The sequence below is a fragment of the Apteryx mantelli genome, chromosome 2 (genome assembly GCF_036417845.1).
Source record: "Apteryx mantelli isolate bAptMan1 chromosome 2, bAptMan1.hap1, whole genome shotgun sequence".
NCBI lineage: Eukaryota > Metazoa > Chordata > Aves > Apterygiformes > Apterygidae > Apteryx > Apteryx mantelli.
The window spans coordinates 100,592,660-100,611,671 of record NC_089979.1 but is presented as its reverse complement, the minus strand read 5'-3'; the positions used below and the strand labels follow the sequence as shown (position 1 = coordinate 100,611,671).

Genomic DNA, 19,012 nt, shown 5'->3' with positions numbered 1-19,012 from the left:
AGCTGAGACTCCATTAAAATATTTTAGAAAAGGAGCAAGAGGATGGCTTTGCTTGCAAGATGACAGAATCACAGTAGACACATGAGCTTTGCTACTCATGAACACTAAGTTTGTTACTCACCTAAATGAAAGAGCAGCATAATCCAGACAGGAACTGAGACTGCTTTTAAGTAACGTTCAGTGCTTAGATTCCACTTGAATGAAACCATCAACAGGTAACCAACTACCAAGGTCCATATCTTTAAGAAAAAGATACATGCAGGTAAATACACACACAAGTGTGTGTGTACATATATATGTATATACACACATGCATACACACACACACACAGCCCTGCTATAGAGAAGCAAAGTCAGGTTCTAGTTCAGGTTCTAAGTGACTTTTGACATGCAATTTTATCAAATATTTAAGTGAAAACACTTAAGTAAAAAGATAACCGTTTGCTGTGCCAGCAAATCACAGACTGATGTGGTCATCTTGTTTTGCTGCTTATAACTGCCTCCTTCAGGTCTACAACAGAGAATTCTAATTCAGAAGTTTTAGATAACAAATTTGAGCTTGACAATGTGAAAAGCCACTACTAAGCAAAAGATGTGAAATAAGAGAGATGTGAAAACCCGTAAAAAAAAAAAGTGTTACATTCAAAAAAAATTTGATGTTTCAGGTCCAAATTCAAGAAATGCTCCCTATCCATAACCAGTTTAGGACACCTTCTATTGTACATTCATAAATACCACTGAACTGTAAACGGAACTTTTATCAACAGCATTTGCTGAATCAGACTTCAGTGTGAAAAAACAAGAATGCGCTGAAAGAGGCAAAGAGCAGGCAGTTAGGCTGAACACAGAGAAAGAACATTCACCTCTATTTTTGCACTATGACTCATGCTGAAGAGGCAGAACCTCTGTGAAAAGCAGTTTGTGTCACTACTGCCATCTACCTAACTGGTCTACAGGAAATTGTAATTGTACTGAATTCAACAGATAAGCACTGACTGAGCCCTGTTAACTTCAGGGGGACCAGGATTTCACGCCATATCATAATGCTAATACACAGAGGGCAATTAAAAATCCCCTAAGAAGTGGGAACAAACCTATTCCCTTTTCATACTAATATATCAAAGCAGATCAAATCAACTTTTCTCTGTTATCCTTCCCTAGTTATGTATGAACACAACAGCATAACGCTTACAGACAAATATAAACTTAAGGCAAATGTCTGAAACTAAAGTCTTGGATATTAAGATTAAACCCACAAACTAAATAAAATAATTTTGACCTGCAGCACACGGCAGCCCTCCCTTAACAGCACAGGTACAACTTCACTCACAATGCACGTTACAGCACAATTGTACTTGCAAGAGAGAATTCAGCAGCAAGAAAGGTTCTACGCTGTTCCCTATCATCTTTGTATGACACCTATTCCAGCATCAAGTCAATTCTTCTCTTCAGCTTTTAAGTTTAATGATAAATTACAAATTACAAACCCTGTTAAAAGGCCTGGAGTTCAGTAAATGAAACTTCCTGATTAAAAATATGCCAAGAGTAGGGGGTTAATAGAGCATAAACCTGGGTTTAAAATCCAAAGTAAACTATGTTCCACTGTTTTTATCAGTCGAACTAAAACTAAGTCATAGCACTTCAGTGCTTAAGTATTCAGTAATTATTTCTGTTGCAAGTTACATAATTCAACAATTCTCCTTTCTAAAAGCTTAGCAAATGACAGGAAGTAAAAGCATTCTTTACTTCTATTGATGAGGGAGAAAATAGCTTATTTTAAAATAAATGAGTCATCTTGCTTCAGAAAACAAACCAAAACAACACTTGAGCCCTGTAAACAAGCTACATATTCAATCAACTGGTGCAAAAGGTTTGATTTCAATGATACCGTGGATTAATCAATCCATCACCAGTTAATGTTATGGTCAAGCACTTATGAAATCTCAGTAGCACTTCCCTATGTTGCAAGAAATAACCTACAGGAGAACTAAGCCAGACTACTTCTCTAACTCAGGTAGCCTGCTTCCAGCAATTCACAGCTGAAAACAACTGACAAAGCAAGTTATTTAGATTGACACAGACTTGGATTTTATCCCATACTAACTTGGCAATAGCCTACTCTTTATTTTAAACACATCCTATATTACATTTCCCACTATTTTGCTGAAGGGTTTCCGAAGTTTTTAGATACAAGTGAGTGAGAATAGCCTATTTACTATACAACAATAGTTATAACCATTACAACCTATACTACTATACCCTAAATTACATGACCTTCTTGGCAACAGACATAATGGAAATAAAGAATAAAAGATACTACCTACTTTTATTAGCATTAAAATACTGTAATTACTGCACTAAACCTAGAATGGAGGCAAATTCCATGTTAAACCAAGATGGCCATGAATCTGATTTATACGAGTATACAGCTAACCAAGTGACTAATATACACACTTCTGATACTGCAGCATGCACACATTCGCTACCGTAACTATTTATCAAGCTGAAGTCAGCTGCAGATGCCTAATTTTCATGATCTACTCTAAGACTTTCAAATACATTTTCTATCTTGTTTAAACTTCAGTGGCATGCACTACCCCGCACACGTCAGAATTTTAGGTGCCTTTCTGGATGGTTTAATTCTTCTTCCTTCCCTTGCTCATCTGCATTGTCTGACCAAACATCAAAGATCTCATTTTTCATAACTGCCTTCTGCTTTTGTAGCCCCTCCAGTAAATTGAACAAAATGTTTTTCTTTAGACACAAAAGTAGTAACACAAAAAATGCCTTTCTCCCTGAATAAATAGCTGTAACACTGCAGTGCAACTTCTTGGATTTCAGCGTCCACTTTTGGGTTACAGTGATAATTTAAAAGACCAGATCTGGAGATGTCTATGCAAGTCTAATAGGCTTCAGTTCTCTTTAAATTGCCTCTTGCCAACTGAAGACAAAAATATACCATGAATAGCTGCCACTTTTATGTTAAGTTCAAGCATCTGCTTCAGTGTTTGGATTTTCTTTTAAAAATTAAAATATCACCTTTATTACTAGTTCTATGTGCTGGAAAGTCTAGGATTTATCAGTATAACCATTTTCCTGATGTTACTGAAAGCCCATTTTCTGTTCCACTAAAAGTTGGGAGCATTCTAACACTTTAAGCTTTGGCATCACATTTCAATGAGAAGGGATTTTTCTCCTGCTACTCCACTCTTGACAGCATTCACATAGATTTATATTAAAGAGTAAAACTTTTCCAGTTACACAGTTCACCCACTTCCTTCTTTTCCTAACAGCGAGTTAATCTAAAGGGGGGCGGAGGGGGTGATCTTGAGCTCATTGAATTCAGGGCAACTGAAGCATATACCAGAAGTGAGATAAATAAGAGCAACCCCTTCACTGGCAGCAAAGCTGCTAGATCAACTCATCCATCTTTTAAACCTTGCTCCCAAAATTCAGCATCCAACAGTTAGCACGTTTCCTATCTATTACATATAAACCACCTCCTGGCGAACACAGTAGTGAAGACTGACTGGAATAAAAATGGTTACTTCTTTTGATACATGCCCTGCCAGCTGTCCAGGAGTTTCCAGTTCTTAGCAAGTCAAGACCTACCGAACAGCATGATTCAATTCCTCTTATTTTCTAGTTGTAGCTCTACCTTCCCCCTCTTTGCCATTTTGAAGTGTTGCTTTTTTTCCAAGCTGCTTGTCCTCTTGGACTCTGGATCTAACTTGAAAGGTTTCATACTTTCCGGTTTGCTTAAGGCTCCGACAAAACAAAAAAAATCCTAACTATCTCACCACTTCTCTTTAACATTTTAAGATAAAGTTTTCATTTTCAAATGGAGATTCCTTCCCCCCCCTCTTCTTTCCTTAAAAGAGGAAAACCTTTCAAAGGTAACCTTCACATAACACTACTCATGTGTGGCCTTACTCTCTGACAATAGACACACAAACTTTAATGACTGGGTTTCCTATCTTGTGATTCCCTCCCTGTTGTTTTCATCAAGCAGCTTTAGACAACAGAAAAGGATAAGTAAAGGAAAGGCTCCTTTATCTTTCCCAGATCTCCTATTTGGCCTCCTGTTGCAGAAACCCATTTCTTCCATTAATATCCCTATTAAAAAAGAATAAAAACCTTTGCCACACAATGTGGACAAGAACAGCACAACCAGCTAATTAATTAACAATTAATGTGCATCAAAAATAAGACTACAGATCATCAGAAGACGTGCACATTTCCAAGTAGGTTGTCTCAAGTACAGAAATATCTAGGCTCCATATAGATCCCTATAAAAAGGGATTTTTATTATTTTAGTATTCCACAGTCCCAGGCAGTCATCCCACTCATACAGCAGTCCTCTCATCCACACTCACTCCACACTTGTTTCACAAATTTTTGAAACAGCACTGCACTGAGCAAAGTTGAAGAGATCTTCTGAGAGTAGATCATTATTTCTACCTCTTCCTCCTCGGTGCCAACCCAGGCGTATCAACCCAGGCTGCCAAAAGAACAAACCTACTGCAAAACCTGAGCAGAACAGCGCTTGACTTAAAAACTGAAGCCACACTAAAAGCCATGCTGCATTTGTCATTACAAACATCACAGTGTTTTCTTCATCTGTCTTGCTCATTTGAAAATGGTCTTCTAATCAAGAGAGAAGATAATAAGAAGGCAAGCGAGGAATCATGAAAATGCCAGTTTGACTCCAATTTTCAGAATCAAAACTAATTCCATGTGGCTTTACCGTATGTTTCACAGTACGTGACAGGAAGTATCCCACAGCATGTGGGGTTCAGCAGAATGAAGAATGTGTAATTGCCCTTCATTTAATATGAAAACAGTCCTTATTGAGCAGATGCAAGAATAAAAAACAACTAGCTGCACAGATAATGCTATGCCCCACCTCAGAGCAAACTCAAGCAACCCCTCTTACCCTGCACTAAAAGGATCTTTATTTACTGAAGCAGGTAAATGACATTCTGAGCTTTTTCCTAAATTAGCACAAAAGCAAGAGTACACCAGATTAACTGGCCTATTTGTTGTCAAAGGAATAAAACAGCCTACCAGTTTGGTTCCTTCTAGATCCCCAATTGAGAGATATTTATATTTAGGTGTTCCAGGTTAACCTACAACTACTAAACTAAATAAAATGGAAGCCTGGCATCCAGCCTGGCACTCCCTTCCAAACTATGAACTTATGGTTATAATCTTGGGGGACAAAACTGACTATCAAAACAAACACTGTTACAGAGTGGTTAAAAGCATTTTCAATGTGTACTGCAACATTTCCTATGCTGTGAATTTAAGATAATCCATTAGGTAAGTTATCCTGATACCTGCTGATATGGGTGTTGAAAATGCTTCTCCTGTAGTTCTCTTGTGCTGTCCTAATACAGAAGTTATTTGTGAGAATTTCCATTATGAAAAAAACTGTTCAGAAATCAAGCTTTTCCAAGATTCACTTGTGTGAAGAAATTTTTCAGAGAATATCAACCTGCTACATCCTCTCCCTGAAGGCAGGATATCACTATTATGACAAGCTTCATGATACTACTTTCACAAGAGGTGGCTCCTTTAACATAAGCAGCTTCATCTTTTTGTTTTACTATATAAAGCATAGTTAAAGTTTTGCTGGACAATTCCATACTGATCATTCCTTTCAGAGGTGGTAGTAAAATAAATAACTTTTTTTTCAAATAATATAAGTAAATGCCAATAAATAAGTATCATCATGTAGTAAATACCATTAGGCTAAAGGCAAGCATCAGCTTAGTGCCTGAGGCTGCAGTTTATGCATTCAAAACTAAAGAAGCCTATCTGCCTTTTCAAGAAACACACCTAATGGCAGGTTCACTCTAAACCAAGGGCGGGTGTGAAAGGGAAAAACAAAGGTGGAAAGAAAACACTAGGAACATCCCAGTCTTCCCCGCCCCCCTCCGCCTTTAAATAGGCCCCATGAGGTCTCTACAAAGTTGATCTCCAACAGGTTGTGACAACAAAACAAAGACTGTTGTTTTGAAAAGATGTTTATAGCCAGTACCTGTGATGTATAAGCCATGGTACCCATATCAAAAGCATTATTATAAGCAGTAGAAAGACTATTTAAAAGGAAGGGTGAGGGGAATCCCTTCTTACATTTATATTTCAATTAAAATTCTCCCTGTGCACTCTTCTTCCTTTCCCTGCTCTCTGAGAATTATCACTGCTGTGTTTGGTAAATAAGGCTTGCACTACTAAGGGTCCATGCCCACAGGGTAAAAGAACCAGGAAGGGAGCTCTGATGCAAGTCAGATGAAAAAGCAGAAAAAAAAGAAGGGACTGCATCCCAAGCAAAGGCAGAGATAATAGTGTTGTTTTTTTCTTTGATTTATGCTGGACAGGTTTTAGAAATCTGCACACCTGCTCTAAGGAGCAGGGCAAAGAGAAAGAAAACTATCTGAAATGCTGGAAAAAGTAAAGAGAAATTATATGCAACTCAAAATCAGAACTGCATTTTTCTTCTTTATAGTTATTCTAACATTATTGTCAAACTTAAATCCTTTCCTTTGCTAGGACAGCTTTTGCCCCGTACATGAATTTGACAAAATGTAGATGCTTTTTACACCTCCAAAGGTAACAAGTTCAATAATGCTATGGCAGCCAAGCCTTCTTGGATACCTGCAACCCAAAACAGGTTTGCAGAGAAGAATCTTTGAGATTTTCAGTTTCCAAGGGCCACTTTAGGGACTGCTGGAATCTAGTGCCAGGACAAACAGTTTTCCTTGGTGAAGGTCTTTGATAGCTTCCCTGACAAGAGAGTAGACAGTGGATCGCCAAGAGACCTAACACTTGCTTTGACAATATTCCAATGCAATGCTCATGCCAAATGGTATTCCCAGATTTTTCTGGCATTCTAGTGAGGAAAGGATTAATCAGGTCCTTTAATTGCTTGTTAACCATTAGAACAGAATGAGTCACATCTAGTAGAGTCAGAGATATAGTCTGGCACACAGTTTCACAGAACCCTAGCATTCCGCATGGAGGGGGAAAAAAAAAAATTTACACACACGAGTACACAATTCTGACCCTAATCAACAAGTTCTGACAAACTCTTACCATGGGAGAAAGGTTTTGACAGCTCTGTATCCAAGGCCATGGCAGAGAATTGTCAGTTATCGTCATATCACATTTAATTTACTGAGAAGATGAACTTCAGACAACATAAAACAGCTGTATAATTCATTTCATCTGCTGGGATCTACAAACTAACCATTTTCTAAATAAATCTAAACATGTGACCCCTGCTGACAAAAGAATTAGAAGCAATAGCTGGCATTTCCTGTATATTTCTGTAACTGTAAAATGTCAGGCTAAAGTACTTTGAATTGCTGCTGCAAAGCAGAAGAGTTTCCTTTATGTTAGGTACTGATGCATACAAGTATATTTCAAACAAACCTAGGAAGATAAGGCAATCCACAGATTAGTCTTCAGAAGGTATGCAAGAGTAAGCATGCTAAAATTGTTACAACATATAAATGTGTAAGGGCATTTTCAGTCTCCTATTGGACAAACACTTCTCTTTTCAGGAAAAGGTGTTAAAGAAAAACATTCCCCTTCCTACTATACCTATATAGTGTGTCCCCTCTGCAGAAGACTTATGCAAGCAACCCATAGGGAAGGCTGGAGTCAGGGCAACAAATTTGTAACTAGCTCCTATCTTTAAGTTCCAGCAGTCTACTACGATTCTTGAGCAAGCTTCCTCAAATAAGGTGCAGGAACTGCAAAGCAGGTATGCAGGGGAAAGGGGGGGGGGGGAAGAGGGAAGGAGAGGGTAGGAACAGGATGCTTGCAGACTAGCATAAAATCATGCATTTGTTCTTCAAATGTAGGATTTTGTAATTCTCTCTCAAATGGGCTTATCACCAAGGTGTCTAGGATTCCTAATTCAAATTCCAGGCGCGACTTAAAAGCCACAGAGAGGAATGTAGCCATGTCTGAATCTTCACTCATCAGCACTGTGAACAGCTTTCCCAGATTTGAGGACAATAGCACCAGAAAGCTCTAACATAATGGTGCCAAGATGCAGTTTTCTAAATCAGCATCATAAGCAATTGCTGCATTTGGAGAACATTTTGTTCACACTTACACTGGAACTGAAGTTGAAAACTGTCTTGGTATCATAGCTTCAGTAGATACCATACAAATATTTTCAGGGAATGCCAAATTGGTACCAAAAAGCCATAATGGCAACAATAATGGTTCTTAGTCAAATTCTAACTACTAGCAATCTCTTACTTCCTTAGTGCAGCAGAGGTAATAAGAAAGGGAGAAGATAAATGCATGTCATCTTCCTTTCTGCAAGCAGCAGGGGTATCCAGAGGGTGCAATTACAAAGACCAAACAACTCACAAGCTCCCAGTAAAAATAAATACATTTTTAAACCTTTGCAGCCCAAGACAGAGTCATGGATGGCTGGAGCACTGACATCTGTAGTTCACAAGATGAAAATTTCTATAAACAACTGTTCTGTGCTAGTCAGATGCTGCCCTCACATTTGTCACAAGGCATGCTGCAAGAGACATTTGCTTGTCTCTTCTATGTCTTTAATGAATGATTTACATGTCACACTCTTGGCAAGAAAGTACCCTTTCCTGTACACAATAGGTATTTACTTATTGTATTCATGTAAATCAATTTATTCTAGATTGAGATATTTCAAAACACAGAAATCTAGATTGGCTTAATGGCCTACTAAAAGAAAGAATGCAAGAAATGAAATTACTATAACTTTCGCTTAATGCATAAAGCACTTACATGTTAAAATAGTTCTTATTTTCACGTTAAGATACATTCAGAAGGAACTGGGGAAGATTCAGATGCCGGGAAAGGACAGTACAATGGAGCAAACAGATTTGTAATATCCAAAATTCTTGTGCAGATGTTAACAAGCAAATTGTACACATGCACAGTGCCTGCAATATTACATGGGAATTAAATGGCTTAAAAATGCTTAACTGAAGTTAAAGCAGATACTATTAACTAATCCAGCTCAAGGCTTCTCAGCAGGATAGGTAAAATTAAGTTACCATACTCTAAGGAGAAGCAGCCTAAAACCAGGTCTAAAATAATACAAATCAAGTAACAGCAAGGTTCAAAAAACCCTGGAACAGGGAAACATTGCAAGATTTATAGATGCTGCCAGGTTGAGGAAGGGTTAAAAAACAAAACAAAACAAAACAAAAAACAAAAAAACCCACACACACCACACAAGAAGAAGCCCACAGTTTCTTCCTCATATAGTGCCCCAGAAGGAGACTTAGGCAGCCTGACAGAAGATTACCGCAACAGGTTTGCTTAAGAAAGTCCATGGTTAATTATTTTGACATAAACCCACTTTTTTCCCCAAGAAACTCAAGTCAGAAGAGATCTGGGAACTTACTATCTTTTGCCAAGTAAAAATCTTATAGAACTTCAATAGACACCAAGCGTCTATCAGAAATACTGCAAGACAGAGCATCAGAGTCCTGCTAAACAAAACTGCACTGAGCATGCATGAACATCAGATAGGACATTACAGACATATTTATGAAGTTAAATCAGTGCAACTTCCTTTAATACCTTTATACCTACAAGGTGCAAGTATAACTGAACTAGCAAGGTTTGAACAAAGGACTTAGCCAAGTCGGTTTTTGTAGCAATATAGTTGATTTGGCAAAAACTTAATAGGCCAATCCCAAGGAAAGTCTTAAGCTTATCAGGTAAATTGCAAGGTAGCTAATCAAAACTTACAATGAGTAATAGTCATGCTTTTGTTCTTTCATCACTTAGCTGGAGGTAAAAGGAAGAAGCTTGCGCACCATTCCTCTTCATAAAAAAAGAAAAAACACCACACACACACACACACACACACACACACACCATCTCAGTCACTCAGTCTCAGATTATACTTCTGGGGACAAAACAGACCAGAAAAACATCTTCCCTGACATTCTCTAGTATATGCCAAGACTTAAGAGTAGAAAGCCAAGAAAATTTCTTCTTCCAATTTTTACCTTCAAGACTTTCTGTAGGAAGCTTCTCTAGTCCATCCTAGACACACTAGAAACATCTAAAAATATTCTTCATCAATACATTTCGGAGAACTATTACCTTTTCATTTCTGGTATACAATTTCAATGTAGCGTTTGAGATATCAGCATACCCTGGCTCCACTAAAGAAATAAAACTAGGATTCAAAGAGCATGCGTAACTTCAAAACCAGAAGTCTGGATAAGCTTGTAAGAGTGTATCTTTCCCTGACAGTTTGTTTCCATCTCTTGCCCACATAATGCAGTTTAAAGTAAAGAACTACTTTTAAAACACTTACATCCCCATTAACCCAACTGCATATGTTATTTTCCAGTCAAGTAGGTTTTCTAAAGTAGAATAGTCTAGCTTAAAAAGCTGGCTAAAAAAAAAAATCTTTGACTCTAAGGAATCTGAGCATGCCAATTCTACATCAGTGTTTTTTAAAAAAAGTACAACTTCACTCATCTTCTGTGTTTTCATATATCCATTTACTTCAGATACATAATATTGTTCTCATTTTCAATTCAACATTTAAAAGTAACCAAATGAAAAAGGTGCTCTATTGAGTTCTGCCAGGGATTTTAAACTAGTCAACCTACCAAAGAGAACTAACCTCTCAGAATCTTTATTAATATGAATAATATGTAGAAGTTAAGTAAACAGCTTGATTTTTAAATGTTGAAATTGAGTTTGCAAGGTTTCGAGCTTTAAGAAAAATTTTTAAAAAAGCTCACTGAGAAATAAGCCCTAAGATGCCTTTCTCCTAAGTCACTTGCCGAGCTGAACCGCAATTTCACAACACTTAATCCACATCTTACAGCTCGAGTCAATGTTTGCCCAAGACCTCGCTCGAGTTACCCTTAATAGCATCTCAAAACTTGAGCATGACTAACACACAGGCATGAAAATACAGACAAAAGAAAACATATCCGCTTCTGCAGCACGTACTTTGATTTCACAGGACACTTCCCTATGCCGTCTGTTACAACTCAAAGAGTTGGTTAAAGCTACTTTAGGTGGGGTTTTGACGGGGAAAGCCAGATTTGCTCTACCCAGCTGCGACCCCACTGCAGCGTGGGCAGCTACGCAGTTTGCTCCAGCATCCCTGAAGCGCTGCCTCCTCCCCGAGCAGCGCCGGGCGCCCCACACACCGCAGCCAGAGGCGCCCGCTTTCACCGGAGTTACCGGGCCCTTCAGCGGAGGAGGGGGAAGAAAAAGAAAAAAGCCTACGGCGATTTCAAACAGGCGCGTTACGGTTTTAAAGGTCCGCAGGTCGTAGGACGGGGCGACAACCGGCGCCGCTGCGCAACAAGTGAGATGGCGCCCGCCCCCCGCCGGGCAGGGCGCGCCGAGCCACCACCCGAGGCGAGCGAGGAGAGCGGGGACAGCTCTCGCCCAGAGCCGCCGCGTTGCGCCGCCGCCCCCCGGCCAGCGCGGGCAGCGCGGCAGCCCCTTGCCGCCCGCGGCGGGCACTCACCCACTGGCTGCTGAAGTAGTCCAGCCCCTGGCAGATGAGGCGGGCGGCCTGGGCCAGCAGCACCTGCACGCCCAGGGAGCTGCCCAGGCAGTAGAGCCCGTAGAGTAGCGGCCCTCCGGCGCCCAGCAGCAGCAGCAGCCGCCGCCGCCGCAGCACCTGCTCGCCCAGCGCCTCCACGCTGTAGTTGGCGAAGCAGATGGGCAGCAGCAGGGCGGCCAGCAGGACGGGCGTGCGGGAGCGGTGCAGGCGCCCGAGCCAGCGGCGGCCCAGCGCCGTCAGCGAGCTCTTGAAGGGATGCAGGAAGGTGCCGCAGAGCACGGCCCAGAGCAGCGGCCGCAGGAAGGCCTCCAGGATGAAGTAGACCAGGACGGCGGCGCCGCAGCACAGCCCCGCGAACAGCAGCGCCCCGGTGTTGTAGAAGGCCTGCTTGATGGGCTTCTCCAGCCGCGGCAGCGACACCCCCGCCGGGCCGCCCAGCGCCAGCCGCGGCACGGCTGCCGCCGCCGCGCCCTCCTCCCCCGCGCTGGGGGCGCCGCCCGGCCGCTGCCGCTCCGCCGGCGAGCTCGAAGGGGCTGGGGCTGGGGCCGGGGCCGGGGCCCGGACGGCGGCGGGGTCCACGCTGTCAGCCATGGCGCCCGCGCCCTTCCGCGCAGCGCCGGGCACAGCCGCGGCTCGGGGCGACGCGCGGGGCGAGCGCCGCCGCCACCGCAGGCGAGAGCGCGGAGAGGCGGCGGGGCTGCCGGGGGCTGTAGTGCCGCCGCGCAGCTCTGGGCACGGGCGCGCTCCCGCCGGGCGCGGAGGGTGCTGGGAAATGTGGTTTCGCCTCTCGAGGGCCCGCGGCCTGGCTCCTGGCCCCGCCCCCAGCAGCGCGGCCCCGCCCCCAGCAGCGCGGCCCCGCCCCCGGCAGCGCGGCCCCCTCCACCGCCCTCCCGCCGCCACTTTCGTCTCTGGAGACAGAAAATGCTCGGAAATTTCGCCCTCTCACGGCAAGGAGGTACAGCAAGACTGGTTGGACCAGCAGAGGAATTTTGTCTTGTCCGAACTTGCTCTGGCATCAAATTATTTCACAGGGAAGCAGCTGCACTTTTACTGTGAGTTAGGCCCACTGAAAAAGTAATTGTTTTTTTTTTTTTTTTAAGACCTGACATTTGTTGCATCAAAAGGTTTTGTACATAATTTAAGAGGGCCGGTTTCCTCTGTCTGGTGTCAGACCTCTGTGTCCATGCATGGAAATGACAGCTAACGTCTTACAGGTGAGCTAAAAGCCTTCATCACTATGCTTGCTCTGAGTGAGGTTTGCTAGGGCAAAATTCACCCTTACAGCAGCCCCTCTCAGCTCACGCAGCTCATTGTCTTCCTTTGCTGAACAGATGATACACGTTTGACAAAGTACTTCAATTTCATCCAGCAGAGGCATTTATAGACCTACAGGGATCTTGTTTGATCCCTGATGATGATGGGGCATTACAAGCAGTTGTCCATAGGAGAGGCTGTATTGCACCTTAAAACGATACTCTCTCACTCACTGCTGTTTGATCAAATATAACTGCCTCCTGGCAAGGTGTTGTAATAGGTAACAAAACATGCTTTACTGTCTGGATCTTTTCTCTTCAGTTCATCCAGACTGAAGGAAGCATGCCAAGAAAAAGAGACTATCTTGGTTCATTATAATACCTGTATAGCATTAAATAGCAATTAGGAAATGAGTATTGATAATCCTTGGTGCTCTCTGAAATAGAGTATGGTATAAAATATAAATGAGATATTAATTAAGAAAACAGAGATGAGCTTACAACTGTCTGCCATTGCATTAGCACCCATGATTTTGTGTGCTAAACTGAAGTTTGTAGCTTTCAAAAATGCCACCTGTAGTTCCTACTCACTTGATGTGCATTCAGCAGAGGTGAAAATTCCACACTGTCTTAAACTCAATACCAAAATAGTAGACATTGAGGTAGCCAAAAAGCAGAGTACACAAACAACTATGATCACAACAAGTTAGTCATGGTTTATACCCAACATAACCAGATGAAACTGTGAAATAGCTCAGTAGCAAAGCCGCCAGGTGTCAGCATTGGTCTGTATGTTTGGAAAACCTTTTTGCCTGTTTGAGACTGTTTTTTTTTTAACCTGTATTACTGAACATTTGTGAACATTCACTTGGGGTTAATCCCCTTCCTTAATTCACCTCAGTTTAATGGAAAAGCAATATCCTCTTAGGATGAATGAAAAAATACTCAATGTAAACTACTGTATTTTATTGCTTTGTTACTGTTAATATTGAAACTATGAACTTACAATTCATCAGTAAGATAAAAATTTTGCATCTTTGTCATCAGCATACACCTTCATGTTTTGGCCTAAAAGAAATATTAATTTTTTATGCAGATCAATCAGATCAACTGTTAAGATGAGATGAGTCCAAATGTAACAGTATTTACAGAATAGCAGGAAAAAGAAAAAAAAAGCCAGGTCTCAGGAACGCTGGCTCTGAGAGGTTGTACCTAGTGACTATAGCAATGACTGGTTCAAGATGAGATAGCCAGCCATACAGACTGTACCAGCCTGATCTCAAAAGCAATGTGACTGCCTTTACTCCAGAAACAACTTTGTTCGAGGTCTCAGTTAAACTAAATGATATTATCGGCAGTGTAGTACTTGATGATTCATGGAGAAGTCTATGAGTCTTGTTCAATTAACAAGGGATATGAAATGCATGGTAGTAAGACACAGCAGTCAGTAGCAGCAACACGAAGATGTTCATTCGGAGAAACTGTGTGCAAAACCCAGCACCAGTAAAGCTCTGGGGTGGACATGGCAAATCCAGAGCACTTGGTATCTACCTGGCTGGGTTGGCCCACATGGTAACAGTGTTCACAGAGCAAGAGTTAACTTGCACAAACAAGGATCTGAATAACAGAATAATATTTTGGCCTTGGCAGGTTTGTGACAAAATGCTTTGACAATCCATCAAGCACTATATGGAACAACACAAATACAGTATAATTTAAGACTCTGTACTGATCATGATCACTTGGATAGCACAGAAGTAGCAAACATTCATGAGATCCACCCTTTCTTGCACTGCAGTCTGCAGCTTCAGGGTAGCAATAATTCAAATGCAACAAACAGCACGCAATGTAAAGCAATACATTTCTTGGTGCCTTGTGCCAGTTCCCCTCCTCTTCTCTGTCCGCCAGCAAAGAGCTGAAATTGCTGCTCATACCTGACAGAATCCCAAAGCATCCCTGCTTGAGAGACTTCTGCAGCTGCTCTTGCTTGCTGAGTATTATGGAAGCTCCTCCTCTCTGTTTCGTTCCCAATCTCTAATTTAATTTCATCTTCTTTTTATCCATGCAAAAGCCTGTTCTCGCTGCTTCAGCAGCTGCTCTGCCTGGCAGAGCTGCTCTGCCTTGCCAAACAATGAAACAGTGGTGACAGTAGATAAAGAACAGCCAAGTTTGAAATATTGGTATCTTGATTATAGCCATATCAAATATATTATAAAATCACCACGTAAAGGTCACCACAGGACCTCTACATTCTAGTAAATGTCTTGTGGGTTAATAATTTGTTAAAATACAGATATTTTTATTTATTTACAGCTTCACTGTAATTCTGATGGTAAAAACAAGAAAACAAAATGTGGTCCCACACATCTGTAGAGACCTCCACACATTTTAATTTGCTATTGTGACCGGTCTTACTTACTTAAATGGAATTGCTCAGGGTAATAAATTCAACCCCATGGCATAAGAAGGAATTATTAACACAACATAAGACAGCAGCAGAGAACTTCTTTAGCCTCACAGACTGATTTTTTTCCTTTTATAAATGCCATACCACCCATTTTCTTAGACTAAAAAGGTATTTATTGTAATAGGTTTATAAACATTAGTGTATGTCACTGTCAAATAGCTAACCAGGCTCACTTGAACATCAACAACATTTGGTATAAAACGGATGTTACAAAGCAATATTTTAGGGCATGCACTGGTTGTAAAATAGTACTGTAAGTCACAATACCTTTATTATGTATTCATTCAGTGTTATTTTTCTGAAAAGGCTAATGCATAAATACAAGTTTGATGATAACTTCTGGACTACAAAACCCCAGTTCTGTTCTCCTACTCAGTCAAATTCTCAATATATTCAAATGGACGCTGGGTATAGCATACAGAACTGAGACCAGCATAAAGAATGCAGAACACAATACTGTAGTTACAAGTTGCTTATCTATATATACTGATTGGAATTTACTTTTGAGAATACTGAACAAAATTAAAAGGTAGAGCTGACATTTTAGATTCAACCATTACAATTCATGTAATACAAAACAAAATGGCAAGAGTTAGCGTAGTTATGACAGCCTGCTTACTCGCAAAGTGGTTAAAACAAACCAGACCTCAGGATATATTAATCAGAAATACCAAAACATACCAGACATCTGTCTTAAACTAAACAGACCTCCTGATGTTTCAAATACGGTAACAAAAAATACTTCCTTTAGTGAAGGTTGGGGACATCACAGGCAAATATCGTGGTCTCACTGGTTAATTTTTCTCATAAAGCTAACAGGTTCAGAATTTCATCTTTGACCATCTGTTTCAAGACCTGAATGCTACTTCCAGCTTATTAAGCAATAAGCTTTTCTCTTCCTCAACTTAAACATGGTATCTGTGCTTCCTCTCCCATTACCCTAATACTGTATATGACAATATTTGCTTGATTCCTTGAACCTCTCCTTTTTTCCTCTTGTTTGGAAAGAAATGAAAATAATACTTTAAAAGGCAAGCATGAGGCTATTTTTTGTACTGAAGAAGGTGACAAAAGTTAATATATTAAAACTGCAAACACAACACCTTAACAGGTGACATGACATATTGCTATATATTCTTCTGGACAAGTTTGTCCAAAAATTAGGTAGTGGTTAAGGAACACATATGACTCTGCATTTTGTCTTTATGTGATCTCCAAAGCATAGCCTGCCTTTTTATTTCTAAAGCGTCTTGTCCAATTCTCAGACTTACACACATGTTGATAACTCCAACAAAATTACTTTGCCTAAATATTACTTCTAAAAAGAATATTTTTCATTAATATAAACTTTGCAAAGCACTGCTGTGAAAAAGAAGCATGAATATTTTATTCTTTTGCACAGAATCTAAGTGAACTGTTCCTTTATTCAGTCTTCTACTATTGCCATCTTCTGAAATTGAACTGAATGACCTTAAGCTTAAGAAAGTCTGTGAAACTAAATTAGGCAACAGCTTGCAATCACTAGTTGCCAAAAATGCTCGCTGCCATGAGTAGGCTTTAAAGCCATGTAAGATTTGCAGCTGCTTGGCACTTTTGAAAAATGCATTTACATCTTCAGAAATGTAAACACGAATTTGAGCAAGTAGTAATTTAGAAACAGCTCAGAAGACTACTGCTAATAGGTAATACTTTTTGTAGAGATCTAGTCTACAAAGTATAAGAGCACAACAGCTTTGCAGAAAATGCCACATAAAATTTCACCTTGTAAGGACATTCCTAAGTAGCTGCTAATTGTAGATCAAAACGAGCCTAGAATATTGAGCAGCAGCTTTTATTAAGTATGTGCTGTAAAGCTCTACATATATTCCAGCCTCACATCAGCTTGGAAGAACATTCCTACTTAGGTAAGAAACAGAAACAAGGCAAAGTAGCAATCATTCTGAATGAGTGCAGTTCAAATTACCTAGCAATTTAAGCAAAACGCTCTGCTCCTTTTCTTACAGCACATTAGTTGCTATTGCAAATTCAATCACAGATTTTCAAAGAAAGCAAAGTCTTCTGAGTCTGCTTCTTGACACTTATCAACTTCACAAGCTGCACAAGTGCTCCTTAACTCTGTGGAATTACACTGTTTTTCCTCACTATCGGAGCCCAATTTAGAGAGGTTAAATACCCAAGTACAAGCATGTATAGTTCTGCCAAAATCTCTGTAAAAACAGAAAAATAAAATTAAAGCTAAGTGATTATTTCATACTATACTGAACTAATAAAACAGGTTTAGAAAAGGTTTACCTATCTCTTACTCTGTATCTGCAAAAAATCAGATACTTAGAATATAAATTCCATGCAGAAATAGCTGGATATGAAAAAAAAAGAATTGATGAAAAGCTGGCATATGGTAAACGTATATAAATGACTTTCTTCTGATTGGTTTTTGTACTCGGGGAATGGAGATTCTCTTTAAAACCTTCCAGGGGCTGCCAGTTATATCCATATCTGTGCTGGTCATGCTGTGAGAGAGCTGCATTAGGTCCTAACGCACCACTACAGAGATGCTGATAATGAAATTTTAATTAGGGGAAATACACAATGTACAGTGAAAGCTGATAAGAAAAGATTTAGAGCTCCCATCTTTTGGTACTCAAACTGGCACAGCCTGATGGTTTGTAAAGTGGCCAATGAGCAGGTACATACCCAGCAGCTGATCACTGCTACCACACGTGCACAAGGTCTTGACAGGTTTTCATATTTCTAAGGACAAGATGAAGCCTCCAGCTCAAATGTTGAAATTTCACGTGAGTATGTATCTTGAGGCATAACCTGACCTTTTGCCCACATCAGCCCACGCATAGCTAGGATCTACATAAAAGCTAAATTCTGATAAAGTCAGATGCTGTTTCTTCTATTCATAACAAGTACAATTTTCATGTGATTAAGAGTGGCAGAAATGTTCTGCCACATGTAAACTTGTGCACGAATAGTAAGTATGACAAAACCATTAGCCCTTCCTTGCCATTCAGCCTTTCTATAAATTTTTCCACTCTTTTATCCTAAGGTATCTAAGGTCACTAATGCCTCATTGTATAGCATTCAAGAGGACTGCTTCACTAGCTCATTACCTGCGTTGAAATGGAGGATGCCAATTCACACAGGCTACCCGTGTGCACAGCTTTGTGGGGCACTGAAACAGCTGCTATATTTAAATGCATTTCCACTTCTTTCTCAGATCTAAGGCTCTAGACCTGTAATTCTTCATATAAAATAATCAGGTATCTCACAATAAGCATCTCTGAAAAAGAGTAATACTATATGTTTTGTAGTTCTGTTTGTAAAATACATTTCCTCTCCTAAAGCTTTACTGAATACTTTTGTTTAGGGAAATTATTTAGAGAAGAGCTAAAAAATAAAGTATATCTGCTACACATTAGTGTGGCAAACCAAAGGGGCACAAAATGAAATTTAAAAGCTAGTAAAAGTTATGAGGTGTATGTATAAACTTTAATTCTTCCTCTAGAGTACAGCATGGTGCAACCCTCCAGTGATCCCAGAAGAGATCTGGAAAGATCAGAGGGCTCTAAAAGGGGAATCATTTTCCTTCTTCTTTGTAAACAACTGCGCCATTGGAGGGATGGGAAAGCAAGGAGAAGCAAGATTGAAGACTGGGAGGGAGCCTTCCCTCTTCCTTAAACTGTTTCCAGTGATTTACTTACAGATAACTGGAACATC

General features: G+C 40.4%; 1 protein-coding gene across 1 annotated transcript in view; it reads right to left on the bottom strand.

Annotated features, from left to right (window-relative positions):
- TMEM245 (transmembrane protein 245) overlaps window positions 1–12,157 on the bottom strand; it is a 90,436-nt gene extending 78,279 nt beyond the window's left edge. Inside the window, exons 1-2 of the mRNA XM_067292171.1 lie at window positions 11,528–12,157; window positions 122–239 (exon numbers count right to left, since the gene is read on the bottom strand). Of these exons, the coding sequence (XP_067148272.1) occupies window positions 122–239; window positions 11,528–12,157 (748 nt within the window). The remainder of the gene's footprint in view (window positions 1–121; window positions 240–11,527) is intronic.
- Window positions 12,158–19,012: the final 6,855 nt, after the last annotated feature.